An 18,480-nucleotide genomic window follows, 5' to 3' on the forward strand; every position below is an offset into this window, starting at 1 on the left:
CAGCGTCCCACCGCAATTATTTCTCACACAATCCACTCTTCCTTGAGTTATCGGAATAATTCCGGTGGAACGCTGAGAAATAGTGGAATCTCTCTCTTTCACTCCAATATGGTCTTATGTACGAAAAAAATAATTCCGAACGATTTCGGTGGAATTCTTAGAATTCCAGCCCAGTTTGGCATGTAATCCACCTGAATTCGCATTGTATCCGACAATACCAAGTGAACAATTTCAAATTGAATGAACAATAAAATGTAAATATAAATGTGAGCCAAAAGTCGTGAGCAACAAAAAATGGAACGCGGAATTTGTCGTTATCGCAATTCAAAATCTTCGCAGCAAATTTTTTTTCTTCTCTGTTTGTTCAATCGATCCCGGATGAACATATTTAATGCTAGCTTAAATCAATATTATCATTTATCGTGTTTTTTTTTCTGTTGAAAGATTGAATCCAAACGGTATGCATTGTTATAAATTTATTTTGATGTAACAATATCGTTTTCAATGTTAATTCCTGCTGCGCTGGCTTTTTCGCTGGCTCATTGTTCTCCATGTTTCATCTCTATCACACAAAAATTGCGTAAAATCTTTTGTCGATTTTCTTCATTTCAGCGAGAACACAGACATGTGCACATCATACAGGGCCTTGATCGATCAAACACATAGCAACTATGTCATATTCGCACAGCGAACACTTCGCTGAGCAAAAATGTGTCTTTCAGTCAAGAAAGAGAGAGAGAGAGAGAAAAGGCATTCAATAACTCATTGAAACACACGTATGATCGAATTGTTTTCGTCTTGTGTCAAAGAAATTCGAGCATACCTTTGCGACGACGACGACAACAACAACAACAACGACAACGACAATGGGCTTTGCAAGCAAATGTTGGTGTAAACAATGATATATGTCTTACGAGAGAGTGAGAGATGATATATATATTTTTTCATTTCGATTTCATCGGATATATCGCCTTCGAATATGAGCGAGAAAATGTGTTAGACAGAGAAAAAGAGCTTGTGTTGAAGTACGCAAATGTGCGAGCGACACTGTAATGATCGTCGTACGAAATACACAAAGATGAACTCTCCACTTTTTTACGTGCATTTATTTTGTTGCTTTTTTCGTGTACTTGTGTCTGCTCTTAATGCCTGTTCACTCAGACTCGGAGAAACACTGTTGATGCTGCTGCGGCTGCTGCTGCTGCTACACACAGATTTCACTGAGTGCGACTTAACCGAAAAGGAAAGCACATCTATATCTATCTATATATTAAAAGAGTCACATACATTGGGATACGGTTGCCGATAATTGTCGAATATACATGTTTGCGCAAGTAATATGATTGTATTTGTTTGCGCCGCTTAGCCGAGAGGCTGTATTTAAATCCGACAAACCGATTTTAGTATTTATTTTTATGCGCATGCTTTAATATTAATATATTCAATTCATTAGATATATATATATATATTTTTATACTTTTTTTGAGTAGTTTTCACTGACACACACTCATATCGGATGCGTTTCGCGCTCGACTTTTTTCTCATTTGTCGTTAATACTTTTTTTTCGGTGTTTATTTATTTTTGATGGAACAGTTTTGATTGTATCATTCGTCGTTGAGTGAATAAGTTTGGTGTAAATTTTTCTGGTGTTTCGCCCGTTGTTTTCTGACTTACATTTTATTTTGCTTAAATCATTAAGCTGAGGTGTTCGCTGCGAGTGTCAAGAACACTTTTTTTATTCGTTCAGAAGAAAGCTACCGAAAGAAAACAAACGATCATTTTTTTAAACGCGTCTTCCTGTATCCAAAATGAATAAGAAATTTTATTTACAAAATAGTTTGCCGATTGTGTGAAGAGTTCACATTTCAATTCTTTCGTCTTTGAAAATAGGCCCCATTTAGAAATTGTATGAAGGTGAAGAAGAAGGGAACAAAAAATTGTGCGTGTTCGGTGACATAAAGAAGTTTAATTGATTTTCGGATCTATCAAGAAAGTGAACAGAGAGAGAGAGAGAGAGAGATAGTGAAAAAACGAGAGAACAAGATGAAGGAAGAAGATCTTGCGTTGGCCCGAATTCTAGTGCAAGAATCGGAAAATGAATCGCCTGGAGGATCACCCAGCCCATTGCGTAAAGTACCCGTGCAGATGAAAAAAGTGTTTCGGTAAGTAAATTTTGTGCAAAAGTGCTTTTCCTTCACTCTCACACGCAAACCATCATTTTCATACGTCAATAAAAAAAATCCGTCGATGTTGCGAGCCGGTAATTTGGATTTTAGTGCCCATACATTTATGACCAATATTAAGTACTATTTTTCGAAATGGGCATTTCTTTTTTATGGCTTCACCGAAAATTGATCAATAATGGAAATATTGCCACGCCGAAATGCTACCGCCAGCTCGCTCGCTCGTCATCATCATTTAAATTATGAAACGTTGGCAGAGCGACCACGAGTGTAAGGGTGAGATAGCAATAGTGTGAGTGAGGGAATGAGAATGAGTGTAAGAGAAAGAATTTTGCCATGGAATCCATTTGCAGAACTCAGTAGTACATGCCAAACGTTTAATATTATTTCGAGAACAAATAAGCGGCGCATAACAAATATTATGCGAGCCTCTCGTAGTCTAATTGCCAATAATACGTCAGTAAAAATTGTGATCTACATTTCCATATATGTAGCCTAAATGCGTGTGCGCGCGCGAATAAGAAACGAAGGGAAAAAAAATTGAGCCGAATGAAAAAAATGATTTTCATTGAATATAGACCTGTTAACCTTTGGGAAATATGAAATCAAGGTAGCGCAAAATGATCGAGTAAAAAAAAACACAGTAGACAATGGAAAGTAAGGTGAACGGAGAGCTGAACACATACGTGTATTAGATTGTTCTTTGACATGATGATCAAAATTGAACGGCAACTGCGATGTATTCATTCACGTTTCACATCATTCGCAACACAATCAAGCGTATACTTATTGGATTCTTTTTATCCAGTCATCATCCAACGGTGAGCGAAAAAAAAACACACACATACATTGTCATTGGATCCCTTTTTTTGTTTGCAATAATTTTATATCGGCTTTATTTGGGCACCAAATGAACTTCAAATACCTTTCTCTATCCGTCACATTACCTTCAGAACATTGGTTGATGCTATGTTTTTGTTTTTCGATTGCAAAGAATATGTATGGTCGTGCGTATCGTACCGTTTACCTTGGCAAATTCCAATGAGTTAGATTGATGTCATTTGTTCACATGGCTAATTGATTTTCCCGATAATAACTGGGACCCCTTGATACTCGACAGTAATTACTCAAATAAACATGAGGAGAGAGAAAAACACAAACAAACAAACAATATATAAAGTGCACAGTTTGACGCATTTCATTGATTGCTTTCAAAGCTTTACCTTTAATTAAATACAATTAAAATCATGATTTTTATAACAATCAAATTTAAATCGTAAACATCATTGATGTTGAACAAGCAATTCAAGAAACATCGAAAATTGAACCAATTTAATCATCGAAAATGATATCAATTTGAAAATTTACCTGAAACAACTATGCAAATGCCACATAGCAAGCATTGCATACAACTAGTTTCAAAATCACTTTCATCCCATTTTCAAATTTAATATACGCTTTGTGCTCGTTTGTGGCTCAATTCGATTTCTAACGGTAAATGTAATGCAAAACAATGACCAGATTATCACATCACTGTAATAAATTCAAAATTCATGCGATTGAAAGTCGAAACATAGATAATGTAGAGCCATCTATTGACATTACGCACAAACTAAACGAAAGCTTAAACTATTGACTTTTCTATCGGTTGCTATTTTCATAATATCAACTTGTGTTAATGACAATGACTCTGTGTAAAAGCGTGATGCGTTTCGAGTTGCATGAATTGCACAATATTTATGTGACGAGAAAAAAAAAACGAGCAATTTAAATTTTGAAATGAGTAGCAGCAGCCGATCGATTCAAATCGATTTCGACGAATAAACACATCTGTTCGAACGGTGAAACGGTCGAATGTCACAAATGTCAGAAACGTCAAAATTGTCACTTAAAAACGAGAGAATTCAATGTGTAATTACAACGCATACGCATACACACGCTGGGAATGCGATAGAGAATTTTGACAGTTTAATCGCATGCAAGGAATGCACAGAAGATAACACAAAAAAAGAGAGAGAGAGAGAGAGAGAGAGTACCCACGGTCAAGTAAACTTGAACCAAATAATATGCCATAAAGTTATTTATCATTTGTTGGTGTGAAAAATAAACATTCAGTGCCAACGAACGAACACAATTTTTTATTGGATTTATTCACATTTAAATCGCATTGTACCGGGGGAACGTATGACTGAAATATAATACATCACACCATTGCGATATCCAAATCCGAATTGTTCGTAATGGATACAGAAAACCACGACGACTACGACGACAACATTTCAATAAAAAATCAAGTGTATCAAATACATACAAAAGTGGACATTCGGCTGAATGGAAAGTGATCAAGGAAACGATTGATTTTATTTTTTTTTTTTTTGAGTTCAAATTTACAACACACACCCAAACAAAAAAAAATCGATAAAACAATATTCAATATTCATTAAAGGAAAGTTGAAGAGAAATTGAATCATTGAAAGAAAATGAAATAAAAAATGCGCAGGTGATTTGACAGAGAGCACGATTCGCAATTAAAATTGAGTGTGACAGTGTCGCCCGTTTGCAAGTCATTATCTTTGTTTCTCTGATAATGTTTTTTTCTATTTCTCACTCTCTTTGTGTGTTTTTTTCTTTCCTTCGTTTTATTTATCTTCGTGTATTTTCTTTGTCGTTGCTCTCACTCACTTGTTTCGGAGTGTCATTATCCCTTGAACAGTTAATGTGGTGTGTGTAATTGTTTATACTTTGTTATTTGACAACAATTTTGATTTAGTATTTGGTTTGATGCGAACTGTAAATGCATTTCAAAATAAAAAAAAATTGAATCGGAAACGGTGCCGGGTCAAAAAAAAACCATTGCGAACACACGTGCGTGCGTTACAGCAACAACAGCAAAGTGCTTGAAATGCATTTTTTTAACAATTGGGTCAATTTAATCATTAATTCGTTTGCAATGCCGTTTTATTTACTACGAACCGTAAATATTGTTTAGAAAGCCTCAATTTTTTTTCAAGCATTGCATTTTTGAATTGACCAGCACGAGTGCATACTTACAATTCGTTCAAATTAACTTAGCTGCGATTTTAATTGCTCAAGATTCATATCTTGCACCTACGATTCAGTTGCAAACAACGATTGTTTTTGTCGGAAAGAACAACACGTGTGTGTGTGTGTGTGTGTGTGCGTTTGGGTGGGTGTGTCTCAGGTACCAAAATTCAACAACCGAATCAGTGCATTAATCAAATTAAGAAGTCATCATGTCATCGAGTAATACAAATCACCACATTCCAAATGGATGCTGTGATTTAGGCCCATTCCCACCAGCCGGCAGCGATTCAGATAACAAAGAAGCATTTCGAGAATGGTAAGCACACTTTAAAATCGATCGTCATTATTTTGTTCGATGTTTTATTTTTGATTGGCATCGCAGTTTGATAGAAAAGAAAACGTTTTTCGTACTTTTTTGCAAACAAAATTGAAAAAAACGGAAACAAATCGATAAAATTGCAACTAAACATTGGATACGTTCGACAAAACTGTTCTTTTTTCCCTGTTCAATGGAATCGAAACTTATTTCTTTAACAAACAATTGATAACGGCATTAAAATTGACAACACACCAAATTGATTTGCGTACGATCATCGACTGTTCGCCCTAAATCACTCGACATTTGAAAAGTGTCATGACAAATAACAGCTCAATCACACATTGATAGCATGGAATAGTATGATTATACAATTAAAACATTACGCATTTACGGGGCAAAGTAGAAAAAAAGAAGTAATACTGAAACGAAACAACAAACAAACGAAGCATTTAACACTTGTGGTTATCGTTCGATTTTCGAAATACGTGTCAGCGCTCACGAGAGACACCGTCAGCGCTCCTCCGAAAAACCGTTTCATAACATATACGAATATTAAAAGTGTTTGAAATGGCAAAATTTCAACTACGCAATCATTTCTCGGAATATTTCACAGAGATCGGATAGGGAGAGCGAGAGACAGAGAGGCTAGAATAAATATATGCAGCTGTGTCCGTTGGATTTTTGAACCGACCAAAAAAAAAGCATTGGTCGTTTTAAATGCCGGCATACATAATAATGAATGGTAAAAATAATGTTAGTGAAATATTCATATGGTTCTAAATTATTTGACGATTGAATTTACTGTATAACAATTTAGCTCGATCGATCGGGAGAAATCCGGTTCCATAATGACATAAACAACTTAGCAGGAAAAAAAAGCAGCACAGCCATAGAAAACAAAATGTGTTGATGCAAAATATTTCAACAGACACAATGACTATAACATTAATATTATCGTAATTATGGGTGATATAATAACAATGTTGGATTTTAGCAAAACAAACAATTTATTCGGAACAAACGAACCAATGTTTGCGGTTCCAGTTGATTTGCTGCTGCTGCCACCGCCAGCAAAACATACACCCAATTTAAGCTTCACACATGTCAAAAACAAATGCAACACACTTTATTTACAAACTTTACGCAAACCTGCTCAATATTCGTACTCGAATATTGATAAAATGCAACATGCTCGAATCGAAAAACTCTTCAAATTTATTGTCCGTAAAAATCCTTTGACGTCATCGATCGATTAGATTAAATCTATCCAAAACTGAACGTGACAGTTTGTAGTAAAACTGAACTTGACTATATGATAGATAATGGTACTCCGTCTGAAGATGCAATAGATAATAGGTTCAAAAACTATGCTGGACATTGAACTTCAATAAAGGAATGTCATGATGAGAATATAACAATACACTCGATTGGGTGTTGTGGTGGCATTTGCTACGAAAAATAAAACAAAGTATTTCAAATCAAAGAGTAAATAAATTCTACAAACAATGTAATCAGACATAGTCCGATGTGAATGATGTAATTTACAAATCGATAGTGATTAGAGCGTTTTTCGGAAATTTGAAGATACTTAACGAACATTCGAGACCATTGAAAGACAGAACATAGCAGTGGAGAAACAACCGAATAGTAGAGAGGATAGCGACCGAAAAATGCGTTCAACAACAGAAAAAACCCACCAAACGGGATCGATCAAATCGTAAATAGTACAAACATGACACGCACGCACATTCAAACCCAGAACAATATAGTCAATAAGACAGTTGATTGTTATATTTTGAACTTGTAAACAAAACCATACACCTTGTTATTGTTATGATTGCAATGGAGCAGAGACTGCGCCGTGCATGTTATACAATTCGGTCGTATTTATTCGCGTAAAAGATCAAGTTTTATTGAATCAACGCTCAAATTGGATTTTGAACACTACACATACTGAATGAACACTGGTCATTTGAAGCAGTTTTACATTAGGCTCTGTTTATCAGCACATTTCGAAAAATTGAAACACTAAAAACTGTCTATAAAACAACCCAGCGACGAAACAAAGAAATGGTGTATAATATGGTTGTGTTGATACACTTACTTTCGCTTTGTGTATTGGTCATAACATTTGTTGTTCGAATTGACTTTGCCACAATGTTGTGAAATACAGAAATCAGTAATTATGATAGTAAACGGGAATGAAATAAGAATGTATACGTAAATTTATGTTTTTCATTTCAATGTTATATATTCATTTTTTATTGCCTGACGCATGATACTCTATCACACTTGGTTTCATGCATTTGGAATACGAAAACGGCACAAAATTCAAACTGTGATTATGCTACTGTGAGCTTGCACAGAGTCCAAAGACTACGCAAACAATGATCGATACGCACACGTTTCTAGTTCAACTACTCTATTTATTTTTTTTCGCAGAGTCGATTCATTTTGACGATGTCAAACGGCGGCTCGCGCGCATATTCATTCCAAATTGGTTTGTTTGTCGTTAATTTCCATTGATTGATTTATATATTTTCACATTTTGGTTACATGATTCTCCCGATTCGTTCGGAGTTGGTCGGAACGGAGAAAGAAAACAAAAGCACAACAACAACACGTTTTAAAATATAGAAACAATCGTCAGTCCATTGGGGAAAACGGACCGACGCAATATTGAATGAGAAAGCTGAAAACTGAAGGAGAAAGATGGGTTCGAGAAGGAAAGAGAGAGAGAGAGAGAGAGAGAGAGAGAGAGAGAGAGAGAGAGAGAGAAAAAGAGTAGTAGCAAAAAGAGGCACGAGTACACTGTAGATATTTGGAGCTATGCATAAAATACCGTTTTTCATCTACTCAGGTCACACACAGATCTCCATAATGCTCTTCGGTGTACACGCAATTTGAGAGCACATAAATTTCGGTTTTTCAGCAACATGTAAAATAAACCGTACCATTCAAAGAAGAAGAAAAAGTTGGAAAAAAGCGCACATACAACGGCGGACACCGAAGAAATTCCGTCCACTTTTTGTTTTTATTCATGTGGCAAATGTCACACAAATCATTATAGTGTACATGTTCACGTGATGTCTTTGTGTTGACCACTTTGGATTTCTGAATGCCCCGTATGTATGCGGGAAAAACAGCCAGTGTTGATTATATTCAGTGTGTGAATGATTTGTCCGCGTATTTTATTTCGCTTATGGCTTTTTATTATTTTTCTTTTTTTTTATTCCGTTGACTCTGTTTTTTTTTCTTCACTTCATTAAAATTTAGCTGGTATTTGGTGTGGTTGCTGTTATTTTGTGTTTAGTCACATTGATATTGCAGTTACTGCTGCTGTTGCGGTTGCTACTATCCGCACGCGCGTTCAATGTATTGAATTCTCTTCGCATTATTTTTGTTTTTTTTTTTCGTTTATTCGTTTATTTCTCGCCTATTCTGTTGCCGTTCCAAAGTTGGCCAGCCAGCCAGCCTGACAGCCGATTCATTCAATCGCTTGTTCATTCATTCAATTCGGTCGATGATAAGTGTGTCTCACATCGATCGACCGTTTTTTTTTTCTACTCTAGTTCAATACTCTTGTGCTTTTTTTCTTCTTCGGTTACTGTTTGTTGTTCAAACATTGAAACTTCGTTAGTTAATCGCTTTTGGTTTTATTTCATTTTTTATATTCTACGGCACACGTTCGGAATATAGAGTGACATTAGTTAGTTGTCTGTGTGTTCGTGTGCACTTTTTTCTTCTTCTTCATTTGTTCTTCATTTTGACGTTCAAATCTAAATCGTTGAAAAGTGTGATCGAAACGTGCATGTGCAATATATATATATGGAATGAATGGCGATCGTTTACGCAGAGGTCGAAAGTGTGCTCATCGCTTAAAATGCACTCCGTGTCAATTTTCACCATAAATTTGAAATAATAATTAGTGTCTCTGAGTGTGTGTGCGTCTTTGTCTGTCTCTGTGTGTGACAAACAATTATGTGATGTTAGTGTTAACCAAAGCAAAGCAAAGCAAAGCCAGGCTAAAATCAACGAATCCAAGTCCATAGTCAAAATAAGGCAAACTCTGAAACTAACATTCGCATTAATTTGAACGAGCGCAACAACAACAACAAATTGAATTTTGCAAATTGCTTTCAGTGCATCTATCTTACTGTACGGGTGTATGTCGATTTTCAACAACAACAACAAAGCACTAGTTAACAGTATTATCGGTTAGAATAGCTGACACATCAGGAATTATGTTCAAAGAGAAAACGAACGAATCACAATCGATAAATACACCAAAGATGTCTTACTTTTCGGATATTGATTTGGCAACATTGCATCGATCGCGGCTCAATGAACGTATTCAATACAAATTATCGTGGTTCAATCGACGGCAAAAGTACTACATTCCACCCACAATGGCACCAAATCAATCGTACCATCGTTACAATCAAAATATGCACAACAAAACCAGCAGCGGTGGTGGTGTTAATCAAAAAATTGGTGTTGATCATAAAAAAACGTTGGTAAATGGTGGAACTTTCATCAGTGAAAAGACCTCATTAAGTGCAGCTAACCACAATAGCAATAAACTCGCCACAAACCGCCAACGAAGGAGTGCTTGTGTGAGCAATCGATCGTCATCATCGTCGTCGTTGTTATTGTCGACATCGGTAAACGGTGACAATGTCACCAGGAACTTGAACCATTGTGATAAATCGAGTAAAAAAAATGTTAGTAGTGTTCATACGGATAAAATCATGGTTTATAAACGGCAAAATCAAAACAACAATGACATTTCGAGCACTGTAAACAAACGAATGAATGCAAAGCAACAGACATTGCCCAATACACACGTATCATCGTCATCGATTTCATTAGCAACGAACGATCCGGATTCTCGAAAAACTGATGCCAATCACAGCGGCTACGGTGACGATGACGACGACGACGGCGGCTGCGATTACGGTGGTGGCGTCAGTAACAATGGCACAGTGCATGCAAAATGTTTATCAGGTGATGCAATCAACAGAAACACACGAACGATGACTGAAAAAACAACAACGCGCGATTGTCATTATCCGTGCAACGAAACAGCGTCAGCCGTCGTCGATCAAGCGCTAGAAGAGGATCTCAATCTTCCTCATCGAAAGAGATCTGGAACATGGCCGTAAGTGACAAAAAAGAAATACAAAGTTGTATTATTTTTCTCAATCGGTTGCCAAATTGTGTGCTCGCCACCGTTCGTTTCAATTGCGCAAGTTATACTTGATGGCATTTTAGATGCGGTTAGCGTGAGTACACGCAAATTGAATATCGAACATGTTGTCAAATTCGAAGAGTCATTGTTTATAGGTCGATTGAGTGTGACAAAAGCGGAACTGTGTTACATTTAATTGTATTTTGTGTGTTCTTTTTTCTCTCTCTCTCTTTCGGATAGTGCACAAAAGAATGCGTACCGATTGACCTCGAAATGTCTGTAGGGTTAGAATAGGGTTAATTAGTTTCTGTTGTGTGGTTGGCTCAATTCTGTATCTTATGTCCATTCGTATTTTTCCACGATCGATTTATTTGCGAGTTTTTCAGCAGAATTGGACGCTATTACAATTGCACGTTGAAAACACGTAGACAAACACACATACATACACCAGTTGAACGATATGCACACGCGTAAATTCATTTTAATGAATACATTAATTAATGCTCGTTAATCAAATCGACTATTAACTTGGATTTAAAATTGACATGAAATGGACTGAGCAAAACGGAAAGGACAACTGAACCGTGAACACTTGGTATATTTTGAAAAAAGTTGGCCGGTTTTAGTATTGTTTTAAGTGTTTATTCGTTAGCTTCGTTGCTACGGATTAATTTCCTGTTTTTTTTTTCGCTGTGGACAGGGGCTGTTTCGAAGACGTTCAACTTCTAAGGTGAAAATATAAATAGCAACACACACCGTAGATAAAGATTAAAGTTCTCGCCGAAATGAAACGCCTGGAAGTACGACGCGATTATTTGAAGAAAAAAAATTCCAAATCAATCTAAAGAAAATCTTTTTGCAATCTCACTATTTTACGAAGAAAACATGTACTTTGTATCCTCTCTTATGAAATAGAAGAAAAAAATATTTAAATTCTGTACCCGTAATTAATCAACACTGTTGATTCAACAGTAAAAAAAAAATATTATTTTGCTACTAGAAAAAAGTCATCACAAGCATTTGATGTGTCATTTTCAAGCCGGTTTTCTAGTTTAAATCTATTCAAAAGAAAGATACAGAAGAGACAAATAAATTAATCTAATTGCATCAACGTACCGTGAATTCTTGATCGCATTGGCAATTTAATAAGTATGCTTAACATCATATCGATTCCACATTGATTGCTTCGGTTTTGATTGAATTTGTGTGAATGTAGCTGTGGCTGCGGCCCGCAAGCTGATCGTATAGAGTAAAACGGAACACACTAATGACATCATTATGGTTTGATTTCGTGTCTGATTTTTAGAGACAGTCAAAGACAACGATAGCAACGACAAAGTCAAAAGCAAAGAAAAATAAAAATGAAAGCCGTCAAAATAGTGGCCATTGGCAATGAATTAGAAAAACGACCAAATTTAATTTAAAATCTCATTCTATCAATATTCTATCAAAATCTCATTCAATCACTTTCACTTTTTAGCCAACAAAAAGAACCATTCTGTATTCGATGGCACGAATCATTCTACAGCTAAGTCGATTCAATTGTTTCACCTTTTCTTCATCTTTCTCTTTGTCTCTCAAAAATTTAAACAAATTCGATAGACACGGTTTGAAACACTAACTAGAAACGGAAAATTATAAATGCCACAATAGAACGATAACAACGTTTTTTGTTGTTTATTCGCTCGATGATGAAAAGACTAGTTTTAAATTGTTCACATGCTGGATAATGATCGGTGTATAGCTTTAAGCCGAGACAATTCGAATATTCCGGCATGATCGCACACAACACGCTTGGTTCTACAGTAGCACATCGATAAAACGAAAATTAAATATGGAGAAAAAAACTTCCGCGTGATAAGGGCAAAAGATTGTTTTAACTGATAAGATTGAATGTATAATTTCGATATGGCACTAACATTTTTACCATTTTTATCCAAAAATCCACCTTTAAATCATAGCCAATGCACGTAGAAATTGAACGAAAAAAACAAAGGAATTTTAGATCCAGTGCGATATTCGATGCTCGTTCAAGTTAACGAGACTTCACTCTATCATCTGTTTCTCTGTGTGTGTATTTGTATGTGTCAACGGTTCACAAAACACGTATATGAATAAACATTTCGGAAAAGTACAAAGTATCAGGTGGAATGGGCTGGCGACACAGCGTAGCAAAAGAGATGCAATGCTTAAAATTGTGTAGCGGACGGTGTGCGAATCATGTTTGAGATTGCACAATGGGCAATGCCGATGATAATAGTTATGAAAACAACAATAAGACAGATAAGTACAATGTAGAAGGAAAAGAATGGGAATGAAAAAAAAAACAAAGTACAAGACCCCGACCAAAGCGCGACGACATTAACGAGCATTGGCTACGGTTGCTGTTGCGTGTTGCTCTCGGTGATATATCCGAAAGGAATGATGCTGCTGTTGTCCAGTAGCTGTGTCGTGCACGTTTTTCGGACACTCAATTTTTTTTTTCTCGCTTCATCTCTCGTTTCGGTTGCGCACGCGGTAAAGAGTCAGTTTTGCGCTGTCAAATGAGTGTGTGCTGAGTTCGATTTAGAAAAAAAAAGTTTCCAAAACAAAACTGAAAATAACAAAAGATCATTCGTTTGTTGTAGATTGTAGTGATGGCATAAATGCATAATTGTACTCTTGTTCAAAAGGGTGGATTTTCTTGTTCTCTGTCTCTGTGATTGCTGCACATTGTTATCAACATTTGATTTGATTGATTTCTATTTTTAAACAAATGAAATCCAAGGTCTTGTCAAACCGACTGAAACAGTGAAAAACAAAACAAATCATATATTTTTTTTCCATCACAACCAAACCATTCACAAAAATGAATGTTTGAATTTTGACCGAAAAATGGTCGCGCTTGACATTGCTCTTTCGTGTGAACTGAATAGTTATAGAGCAAAATAGACGATGGATAAAAGGAAAGGCACAGAAAATAAAACACCCGAATCGATTGGAACCGACACACAAAACACGATGAATTTGTTGGCGACGTCGTTTGCCCAAAGGATATGTGCAGATAGAATTTTAATTTTGACGGTTTTCATGCGCATATTTATTCATAGATCAATTATTCTCCGTGTAATGTGTAACTGTTTGAGTATTTTATTGAATTTGTTGTTTATAAATTTTTTTTTTTTTTTTATTTGGGTCTTTACTATTGCGCACACCTTGGACTTACTACTTACTACCTTTGCTTTTTTTGCGTGTGTGTTACCTCATCTATTTTATTTATTGAATTTGATTGTGACTTTTGATGAGATGCACGAACACCACACTGACAGTGTAGATTTACATAAATTTTAATTTCGATTCGGTTAATATCGAGTAGCCCCATAATCATTGAGAGATATACTCGCATGAAAAGACGAATAAAAAAATATGTCCAATGGCAAAACTAAAAACACGTTATTTGCTTTAGTAATGGTATGTGGCGATTGGTTTTTTTTGCCTTCTCTCTCTCGTTCGATTTCATCGGTAGGTCGATTCCGATTGCGATTGTGTTTGTGTCCCACCATGATGAGATGATGTCCAAAGCATATATATTTTTAATGATAATAAATTCATCATTTTGCCATTTAGTTTTGCTGGTGTGTTGTTTTTGTGGCTGTGGATTGTTTTTTTTTTCTTCCTCACCTCAACCTTTTTTTTTCTGTCTCACTGTCTCTGGTTGTTACTGAAGCAACCCGAAAACAACCGAAAAACCTGCTTTTTAAAAAAAAAATTGAAGTATTAAAGTTTAATGGTTGAATGCCGTCTCGTGGTGAGCCGAACCGATTTTTCTCTGTATGTGTGGTGATTTGATGATCGTGCGTAAAAAAAAGAAGAAGAAGAAATAGTCGAGAAGAGAGAAGAATGCCGCCAGCAAAAACAATTCAAATATATATTCAAATCATTTTTCCTATTCGTTTAATATCAGACGACTCATATACAATAAGTGTGCAAATCGCAAAGAGACAGACCAGAAGAAAAAAAACAGAAGCAATTCCGTTTTGAACATTTGCCCTCACTTTAGGTTCACTCGTCGTTTGCTACAAGTCAACAACAGACGACCAACCAGTCTGAAGAGCAAAAAAAAAAGTCATAGTGACCGTAACATAACGTTCATTGCTTCGGTGTGTTTTTAAATCATTTTCAGCGGCATGATCAGAAAGTAGTCGTTGTGTTCAACAATAGAACTGATACACACACAGAGCGCGCCCGCGATAGACACCGAGAAAGAGATTTTGAGAATCTTAATAATATCGAATCGAATGCACAGTGTGTAGGAGAGCTGATTTTTGTTGGTTTTTCATTGAGAGATAGATAGATAGCGAGACAGAGACGAGAGAGCATAGAATAAAGCACAGTAGCTAGCCCAAACGAAACAATATGGATCGGGTCAAGACCCTGAGTACGAATTTTTTCGATCATGAAATACCAAACGGTGATGTACCCACCGCCAAAAAAGTCGATCCATCGCAACGAGTATTAAGGTGATAAACTGGAAATGAAATGAAATTTTTTTTTTTTGTAATTTTCTCGTGCTATTTTGGTTTGTTTGTTTTTTTTCGCCCTGCCATCGATGCCAAATAAATGTATTGAATGATAAATAAGTTCGAATAAAATAGAAGTGTAATGGGTTGTTTTTCAATTTTTTCAAACGCTCGACAAAAACCCCGGATCTCATTTCACATGTTTAAACATTTGCCAATTGATTGGTGATAACGTGATAACGAGCTATAGTTAAGAGCACTTCGATTACTACGATTTTTTTTTTATCATTGTGAATGCGTGTTTGCAATCATTGTTTTATTTTGTATAAAACCATTGACAATTGTAAATCATGTTCAGTACCAGTATGGTTGAAGGTGAAACGAATATTTTTTCAATTCCCATCTTTCGATCTTAGGCGCACCAGAAGTCTAAATGCACCATCACCATTTCAGCAGTTTGGACCATGTGGACGGATTATGAAAAACTCGGCGATGGTCATGTGAGTACTTGATTTTATTTCAATTAAAATCAAATTCGATCGAATCCATTTGGACTGACGAGTGAAATTTCAATGTGTGACACTATAGGCAAATTCAAGATCCGGCCAGTCAGCGATTGACTTGGTATAAACCACCGTTGGCAGTGCTTGTCATCAAAAAAGTTCGTGATCAGTTGGTGTTGCCACCATTTGTGCAGCTCGTTGAATGGCTTATTCAGGTATAAAATATATTTTTTATTTTGCCACACTATTTCTATGGCAGACGATTGTAATCAGTTGTGCCATGAAAATGATACCTTTTGAACAATTCTTTACTTTTCTGTGTGATTAAAATCTGTTTGTAAATTGTACAGGAAAAACACATGGTAGTTTGGGTCGAAGCGGCTATATTAGATGACGAAGCGTTGTTAAGAGACAAAAAATTTCAAAAAATCAAAGATAAATTGGTGACGTTCAAGTATGTATTTCCCCAGAAAGAAGGAAGATATTTTGTGAACGGCATTTCGTTTCAAGTTCAATCGATTAATTAATTTTATGTTTTTTTTTCCTCTTCTTCTCGTGTTTCCATCGCAATTCTCACTCGCTCACTATTTAATCAGAGATGGCCGTGACGATTTAACCGATCGTATAGATTTTATTGTGTGCTTAGGCGGCGACGGTACACTACTGTATGCATCACTATTGTTTCAACAATCGGTGCCGCCCGTAATGGCATTCCATTTGGGTTCGTTGGGCTTTTTGACACCGTTTCAGTTTGACAATTTCCAGGAGCAAGTGACTAATGTGCTTGAAGGACATGCAGCCCTAACATTACGAAGTCGCTTGCGATGCATCATCGTGCGAAAGAACGAAGAACCGAACGAAAATAGTTGCGAGAAGAATTGGCTCGCCCATAAGGCCATTGATTCATCGAATGGTACAGCAGTAACACCGAAGCCAGCTACTAATATTTTGGTTAGTGTTGGGGTGATTTCATTCAAAAATAAAATACAAATCAATCGATAACAACGTAAATTAAAACATGACATCATTTTTTGTAGGTGCTCAATGAAGTGGTCATAGATCGTGGTCCATCACCATATCTATGTAATATTGATTTATTCCTTGATGGTAAGCATATCACATCCGTTCAAGGTGATGGTTTGATTGTGTCAACACCAACGGGAAGCACGGTAAATATATACGCATGCTTGAGAGACAAATTTCATTTCTCTCTCTCTCTCTCTCTCGTTCGAATCAACCGATTAACATTCACTTTATCATCGTTTCGAATAGGCCTATGCGGTTGCTGCTGGTGCGTCAATGATACATCCATCGGTGCCGGCCATCATGGTAACACCAATCTGTCCGCATTCACTCAGTTTCCGACCAATTGTCGTTCCGGCGGGCGTTGAATTGAAAATTTCCGTATCGCTAGACAGCCGTAACACGTCTTGGGTATCATTCGATGGCCGAAATCGGCAAGAGCTATTGCATGGTGATAGTTTGCGTGTGACCACGTCAATATATCCCGTACCCTCCATTTGTGCTCAGGATCAAATATCCGATTGGTTTGACTCGTTGGCTGAATGTTTGCATTGGAACGTTCGTAAATCGCAAAAAAGCCTCGACGAACTGAGCGATCTGACCGCATCGGGCGATGGTTCGGGTTCGGACGATGCGCTCGACGAATTGGAAAAAACCTTCGATATGAACAATATTAATGATTCGTGAACAAACAACAAAACAAACATAAATTTGTGATCAACCATTTTAATTTATAATTTTTATCACAAAAAATGAAAAGTTTTTGTTTCAAGCAGGAAACAGAAAAAAACACAAATGAAAGAAAGTTAAGAAACAGGAAAAGAGATAAAATGATGAAAAAAAAGAAGACAATTTGTTTCACAAACTTCTGTTTTTGTTCTTTTTTTTTGCTAAATTAGTAAATTTTCTACTATGTAAGAGCAGCAGCAACAACAATTTTCTAATTGTAGGTACCACTATTCTTTTTTTCTTCGATGGAACATGCGAACATTGTTATGGTTCCTCCAATTTTTAAATGAACATTTTTTATACTATATTAAAGCTAAACAAAATACAAAAAAAATGGTGTATAAAATCGAATTTTGACAATCTCTTTAAAGGAACAAAACAAATAATGTCAAAACTAATATCTTGTTGTTAAACCAAATTTTTTTTCCTTTTGTTACTTAAATAAAATCAAATTTTAACATTAAAACCGAACGTACATATACATTAGAGTGTTTTTCATATCTTTAGATAAAAAAAAAATGGTAGTTTTCAATTTAAAGAGCATACAATCCTGTTTCAAATTATGGCATTTATGTAAATACAGATTTACATTTTCGATATGTTATTAATATGTTATTGCCCGACATATTTATTATTATGTTATGTTGGGATTTTTTTTATCTTAATAACTTTATTAAAGATTTGACATAATAATAACATATTATCTTAATAACGACCAAAAAAATCGCAAAAAAAAGTTTCATGTAAAAAACATGTCAATTTTTTTCAGACGAAAAAATGTTGAAAAAAAATGTGTCTTGCAAAATTTGACATGATTTTTGTATGAAACTTTTGAAGAAAAGTTCTTGATACGAATTTTTTTATTTGTTCATATTATCATGCTAATTCCTTTGAATTACTTCATTTTCAATCTTGTCTATTCGTAAATTTAACGGTCATCATATCACCAAGGATTGAAAATATTCTGAACTTCATTTGCCTTTCATT

General features: G+C 35.8%; 2 protein-coding genes across 14 annotated transcripts in view; one reads left to right on the forward strand and one right to left on the reverse strand.

Annotated features, from left to right (window-relative positions):
- LOC129576952 (chromatin assembly factor 1 subunit A-A) overlaps window positions 1-12,406 on the reverse strand; it is a 31,907-nt gene extending 19,501 nt beyond the window's left edge. The window contains exon 1 of one of the 5 annotated variants that reach the window (XM_055463170.1): window positions 11,856-12,406. The gene's annotated coding sequence lies outside the window, so the exon portion shown is untranslated. Of the gene's footprint in view, window positions 1-2,870; window positions 2,950-3,211; window positions 3,361-6,527; window positions 6,544-11,495; window positions 11,512-11,855 lie in introns of those variants that run through there. The other 4 variants (XM_055463167.1, XM_055463169.1, XM_055463171.1 and 1 more) reach the window with 4 other exon arrangements.
- Window positions 1,382-17,974, forward strand: LOC129576949 (NAD kinase-like). Of its 9 annotated transcripts, none has more exons than XM_055463153.1 (8): window positions 6,167-6,290; window positions 6,366-10,709; window positions 15,655-15,738; window positions 15,827-15,956; window positions 16,092-16,195; window positions 16,338-16,692; window positions 16,779-16,910; window positions 17,014-17,974. In XM_055463153.1, the coding sequence occupies exons 2-8, from the start codon at window positions 9,793-9,795 to the stop codon at window positions 17,449-17,451; spliced, it is 2,160 nt and encodes a 719-aa protein (XP_055319128.1). In that variant the 5' UTR covers window positions 6,167-6,290; window positions 6,366-9,792; the 3' UTR covers window positions 17,452-17,974. The 9 variants fall into 9 exon arrangements, with proteins under 9 accessions (XP_055319129.1, XP_055319130.1, XP_055319128.1 ...); XM_055463158.1 differs by lacking the exons at window positions 6,167-6,290; window positions 6,366-10,709 and adding exons at window positions 13,138-13,286; window positions 14,902-15,238; XM_055463160.1 differs by lacking the exons at window positions 6,167-6,290; window positions 6,366-10,709 and adding exons at window positions 13,171-13,369; window positions 14,902-15,238.
- Window positions 17,975-18,480: the final 506 nt, after the last annotated feature.

The sequence above is a fragment of the Sitodiplosis mosellana genome, unplaced genomic scaffold, assembly GCF_009176505.1.
Source record: "Sitodiplosis mosellana isolate CC-2019 unplaced genomic scaffold, AAFC_SMos_1.0 Smas_scaffold_6191, whole genome shotgun sequence".
NCBI classification, from domain to species: Eukaryota; Metazoa; Arthropoda; class Insecta; order Diptera; family Cecidomyiidae; genus Sitodiplosis; species Sitodiplosis mosellana.